Below are 6,020 nucleotides of genomic sequence, written 5' to 3'. Positions count from 1 at the left end.
ATGTGGTGCTGGGGGATTGAACCGTGGTCCCTTTGCTTTGCTAAGCTTGTTCTAAGTAGGTGCTTTAGACCACTGAGCCATCTCACCAGCCCTATATATGCTTTTCTTTTTCTTTTTTTTTTCATTCTTCCATCCCAGTTTTTAAATTTTCCTTTTGGAGTTTCTTCCCATTTCACAATATCCATTGTACATTTTGGATCTTATTTACTCTTTCAGCTTCTCACACTAGGGAGACAATACAATGTTTACTTCACTTATGAGTATGGCCTCAAGTTGCATTCATTTATCTATAAAAGTCTCCAGTTTATCCTTTATGGTTGAGTAGCACTCCATTGTCTAAAAAGAACCCCTGGTTTTTATTCATTCCTTGGTTTATGGACATTTGGGCATCTTGTCTCTTTGGTCACAACAAGTTCCTATAAATATGATTGCACATATATTGCTGTAGTATAATGATTTTACTTTTCTGTTAAGATACCTGGCAGAGAAATAGCTATGTCAATGGAACCTCCAACCCTAGATTTTTGAGGGCTCTTCGTACTGATTTCTACAGTGATTGCTCCGATCTACTTTCCCACCAACAGTGGATAAGGATTCCTTTTTCCCACAGCACCTCCTGTATTTGTTATTGGTTGATTGCTTCATAATAGCCATTCTTCCCAGGGTGAGATGGAATCTCAGTGTTATTAATTTGCATCTCTCGAATGACCAGTGATATTGATATTTTTCACATATTTGTGTGCTGTTTGTATTTTTTTTTTTTTTTGTGGAACCGGGGATTGAACTCATGCCCTTGTGCTTGTCAGGCAAGCACTTACTCTACTGAGCCATCTCCCCGGCCCCCATGCTGTTTGTATTTCTTCAACTGTGAAGTGTGTACTCATCTCAGATGCCCAGTTTTTGGATGAGTCTTTAAATTGGGAAGTACAATTTTTTTTGAGTTCTTTATGTGTTCTTAATAGTACTCCTTTGTCTGAGAAACAGCTGGCAAACATTTTTCCCACATTGTGAGTTGTCTCTTCACTCTGCTGGTGGTTTCTTTTGCTATGAAATAACTTTTAGTAAGATGAGATCCCAGTTGTTGATTCTTTACGATAGTTCCTGTGTGATTGAGGTTTTATTGATAAAGTCCTTGCCTACACCAATGTCTTTAAGAGTTTTACCTATTCTATCTTCTAGCAGATTTAATGTTTGTGTTCTAATATTTAGAGCTTTGATACATTTTGAATTTAGTCTAGTGCACAGTGAAAGATGTGGCTCCAATTTTAATCTTTGGCATGTGCAGAGCCAGGTTTTTCAGCTCCATTTATTTATTTTCTTTAATTTTTATTTTTTGCAGTACCAGAGATTGAACTCAAGACCCTGCACTTATCAGGCAGGTGCTTATTCTACTGAGCTAGCTCCCTGGCCCTCAGCTCCATTTATTAAAGAAGCTTGTTTTCTTTCACTGAATGCCAATAACATATCTCACACAATTAGAGAAAACAATCTTAAAAATCAAAGGTTTGCCACCTTTGTCTAAGATAAGATGGCTGAGTATGTCTGGAGTAGTTTCTGCATCTTGTAATCCATTTCATTGATTTTTAGGTCTTTTTTTGGACCAGTACCATGCTGCTTTTAATCACCATAGCTTTATATTTTAATTTCAAGTCAGGGATTGTGATGCCCTCTGCCTTGCTTTTGTTGCCCAGGATTGCCTTTGCTATTCTAGGTCTCTCTCTCTTTTTTTTTTTTATTCTACGTCTCTTCTGGTTCCAAATTAATTTTAGGATTGTTTTCTCTAATTCTGTGAGATATGTTACTGGCATTTTGATCATAACTGTATTAAATCTGTATAACAGTTTTAGAAGTATGGCCATTTTCACTATATTATTTCTCCTATAGAAGAGTAAAGGACATCTCTCCATTTTCTGATATCTGCTTCAATCTCCTTTTACAGAACTGTAGTTGTCAATGTAGAGGTCTTTTACATCCTTTGTTAGATTGACTCCTAGGGATTTCATGTTCTGGATGCTATTGTGAAAGGTGTTGTTTTCCCTAATTTCTCTCTCAGTGAGTTTGTTACTTATGTACAAGAAGGCTATTGATTTTTGGGTGTTGACTTTGTATCCAGCTAGGCTTTGAATTTGTTTAAATCTACCAGTTTTTTTTTAGTGGAGTTTCTAAATCTTTTAACTTTGAGACACATTTTATGATCATCCAACATAATACCTGGAGTGATAATACAGGGTATTCTTTACCAAGTTATTAGAAACTGAATATGGTTGCATCAAGGTTGTCCTCCCAGAAAAGGCACAGGCAAGATGATCCAAAGCTGGGACCCAAAGAAGTTTGTTTAAGAATTTCTGGATTGGAAAAAGATACAGCGCTGACAGGTGGCTAATGGGAGCCTAGATAATACAAACAAAAGCTAGGAAACCCAGAGTGTAGGTTAAGTAAGAGTATCATCAAGTAAAGGCATAGAAAATAAAGGAAAGAGGGCTGGGGAGAAAGCTCAGCAGTCTAAGCGCCTGCCTGGCAAGTGCAAGGACCCGGGTTTGATCCCTGGTACCATGTGCCCTGCAGGTCCTAGAACTGGGTGTGGTGGCGCATGCCTGTAATCTCAGCATGGGGAGGCTGAGACAGAAGGATCACTATGAGTTTGAGCTGCATAGCAAGACCCTGTACCAAATAAATAAAAGGATAAAAAATTTAGTAATATAAGGCTTAAGTTGCTTACAAAATATTGGGAGAACTGAAAGAGCAACATCTAGGCTCAGGAATAGCTACAAGAACAACAAAAGAGCTGTCACACCAGAAAGACTACTACCTACTTCTGCCAAGGTCAAGAAGCTAAGAAATCAGGAAGTTTCATTCCTGAGAGCTACTTTCAGGATCAAACTGCTTAGGCCCAAATCCTATTAGGAATATGCCACCATAGTGGTTGTCTCTTAGGAACATGCCACCTTAGTTGTGATACTGAGAAATACAAGCTGCCTTCATATCTGTTGTTCTAGAACTACCCCTATTCCTGCTAGATCAACAGCAGCAAAATGGAAGCCTCTCCTATGGCCATCTCTTTACTAGATTTTGGAAGGTAATCTTACATGAGTATGCCTGATTATCAGGACATAAGTTACACCTATCCTTTTATTTCAAAGAAGTAGCAGTTTTTAGCTTTCCATTTTCTATCATAAAGGAAGGCATGGTACAGAGGAGTTAGAAGAAATGGTCAGCAAGCCTATTACAGAGCATAGCACCAGCCACTCCCTATCTAGCAAAAGGCCCTCAGCCCTGACTCTGACACTCTGGAAATGGCCTTTTATTGTAGGAAACAGGCTCAATTAGATAAAAGCTTCAATTTCAAAATCAAGGCAAACAATAGCAAGGCAAATATAATGCCATTGGTTTAAGAAATATTTTTTTAAGTAAAACCTGCATGGATATTGGTGATAAGAGAAATAAAAACATAATTAAGCTAACCTTGTAAACTGAATGTTATTGTCTGGCAAAGAAACTAAAATGTGAAAAGTGAATTTTGAGAAAAATTGCATTAAAAAGTTGCAACATCGGGGGCCTGGCCCTAGCTCAGTTCTTTAAGTGGTTGCTTCCCCAAAGCAGTCAGGCTCAGGTTGCTATGGTTCGATCCCCACAACTCAAGCCAGCCAAACCTGCCCTAAAGGCATTCGGAGCAAAAAAAAAATTCTTCTGCCTTTCAGAAAAAGAGGATATAAATAAAGAACCATTTTGTACTGAAAAAAAAAGTTGCAACATTAAGCAACACTATGTATTTTTTTAAAAAAATACAAATGTATCTAGGACTTATTTCAAATACAATTAAAATGTTTGTGGTAAAAAAATGTTTGTGGGCTTGCTGGAAGCAATCTCTAGGGTAAGTGTCAGGCAACTTGGTCATAATGGAGGCATCCTTGACCGAAGAGCTGGATGAAGAGGAGCAGCTCGTGAGAAGGCATCGCAAGGAGAAGAAGGAATTGCAAGCTAAAATTCAGGGTATGAAGAATGCTGTTCCCAAGAATGACAAAAAGAGAAGGAAGCAACTCACTGAAGATGTTGCAAAGTTGGAAAAAGAAATGGAACAGAAGCATAGAGACGAACTGGAGCAACTGGAGCTGGTTGCCAAGGAGAACAAGATAGATTCTGTTCCTGTTAACATTACAAACCTGGTACTTGAGAATCAGCCACCTCGGATATCAAAAGCACAAAAGAGACGGGAAAAAAAAGCAGCACTGGAAAAGGAGTGGGAAGAAAGAATAGCTGAAGCTGAAATTGAGAATTTATCTGGAGCCAGACATATAGAAAATGAAAAACTTGCTCAAATATTGGCAGCCAGAGAGTTAGAAATCAAGCAGATTCCATCTGATGGCCACTGTATGTATAAAGCCATTGAGGATCAACTGAGAGAACAGGACTGCACTCTGACTGTGGCTGCTCTACGAAGTCAGACAGCTGAGTATATGCAAAGCCATGTGAATGACTTTTTGCCGTTTTTAACAAACGCTAATACAGGACATATGTATACCCCAGAGGAGTTTGGAAAATACTGTGATGACATTGTGAACACAGCTGCGTGGGGAGGTCAGCTTGAGCTAAGAGCTCTATCTCACATTTTACAGACACCTATAGAGATAATACAGGCAGATTCTCCTCCTATTGTAATTGGTGAAGAATATTCTAAAAAGCCATTAACGCTTGTATATATGAGGCATGCATATGGCTTAGGAGAACATTATAATTCTGTTACATGGTTGGTGAACACCGTTACTGAAAATTGCAGCTAGTTTACAAAATGTTATGCATTTATTTATGTTTCAGTGCAGTATTCCAGGCTGAGTATTTTTGCCAAGTGCTAGATTGTTCTAAATGCTATTGAAAAACACAACTACCTTAATCAGTTTTATGAATAAGTTTACAAAGAAGCTTTTTAGAATTATGTCAAATATGCTAGAGATAAACTTTAACCACTTTTCTCTTTGTGGTATTTTTAAAACTGGTAAGTCTTGTGGAGAACATCATTCATAGTCCAGGAAAGTACCCTCTTCACTGATATTTTTAATTATATCATCATGAATATTCTGTTTTGGAATAAATTTTAAATATTTTAAAATTCTCCTCAATGATAAAAGCTTCCCAAGTAACCATTTTAATATAATTTTTTTAAGAATTAAAATGACTGCTTCTTTTGGTCAAACAATATATGGTGGTAGCAAATTTAATTAATGCTTATAAAATGACCTTGACTAAGTAAATGTGGTCTTCATAGAATTAACGTGATGAAGCTTTTTACATAGAGTACATTTCAAAGATGCACTGAAGATCCTTGGTTTAATTAAGAATTGTAAAATACTCAATTGAAAATCAGTGGTTAAGGTTAAAGAAATGAGACAAACTCAGAGATAAATAGATATTCACTGTTGTCTGTTTTAAACTCTAAGGAATTATGGGACTTGTGTATAATTTTAAAAGACCTGACACGTTTCGGTCTAATTTGTTTGTTAGTCTTCACTGTTTCTTAAACTTCAGGCTGGAGTTAGTGCTGTCATCTCTGTATTCTCTTCATAACTGTAGGTCTTTATATTTTCTAGTGGCTTTCTCCCATCACTGCTCAGCAGCTGTGCTTTCCAGTCAACTTTTTCCAGAAGCCTCTCTTTATATTATATAAATTAAGAATTTGAAGAAAAAAAAAAAAAAAGAATTTGGCAGTGTAAATGGCCAGGGTCACATTGCCTTCACATTCTTCCTTTTTCCAATTTGTTTTACAAGATTGCTGCCTTTTTACTCATTCTCTAGTATTAATGTCATTTTTCTTTTCAAATATTTGAAAAATTTTATGTTGCATGTATGGGTACAGTTGGAAAGCCAAGAGCTGTATAGTAAGATCAGTATACAATGATGTGCTGTGTGAATGACTTGTCTGATGCAGATTCCAGATAGCTTATAACAGTATTCTCAGAGCAGAGTCCCTATCTATGCAAATGTATTTGATAATTTGTTATGTAAAAAATTATGAAAATGAGAACTTT

General features: G+C 36.9%; 1 protein-coding gene across 1 annotated transcript; it reads left to right on the top strand.

Moving 5' to 3' along the window:
• The first annotated feature begins 3,861 nt into the window (after positions 1-3,861).
• Positions 3,862-6,014, top strand: LOC101581648 (OTU domain-containing protein 6B-like). Its single transcript, XM_023706561.1, has 2 exons — positions 3,862-4,744; positions 5,583-6,014. Exons 1-2 carry the CDS (start codon positions 3,897-3,899, stop codon positions 5,662-5,664), a joined length of 930 nt encoding a protein of 309 aa, XP_023562329.1. The 5' UTR covers positions 3,862-3,896; the 3' UTR covers positions 5,665-6,014.
• Positions 6,015-6,020: the final 6 nt, after the last annotated feature.

The sequence above is a fragment of the Octodon degus genome, unplaced genomic scaffold (assembly GCF_000260255.1).
Source record: "Octodon degus isolate 3935 unplaced genomic scaffold, OctDeg1.0 scaffold00263, whole genome shotgun sequence".
Classification (NCBI taxonomy): Eukaryota; Metazoa; Chordata; class Mammalia; order Rodentia; family Octodontidae; genus Octodon; species Octodon degus.
The sequence above is the reverse complement of the archived record's forward strand: the minus strand, read 5'-3'. Positions and strand labels throughout refer to the sequence as shown.

Coding starts and splice junctions, on each gene's coding strand:
- LOC101581648 (XM_023706561.1), top strand. CDS start 3,897: ATGGAGGCATCCTTGACCGAAGAGCTGGATGAAGAGGAGCAGCTCGTG. Junction 4,745..5,582: donor CATTATAATTCTGTTACATG/GTTGGTGAACAC, acceptor TATATTTTCTAG/TGGCTTTCTCCCATCACTGC.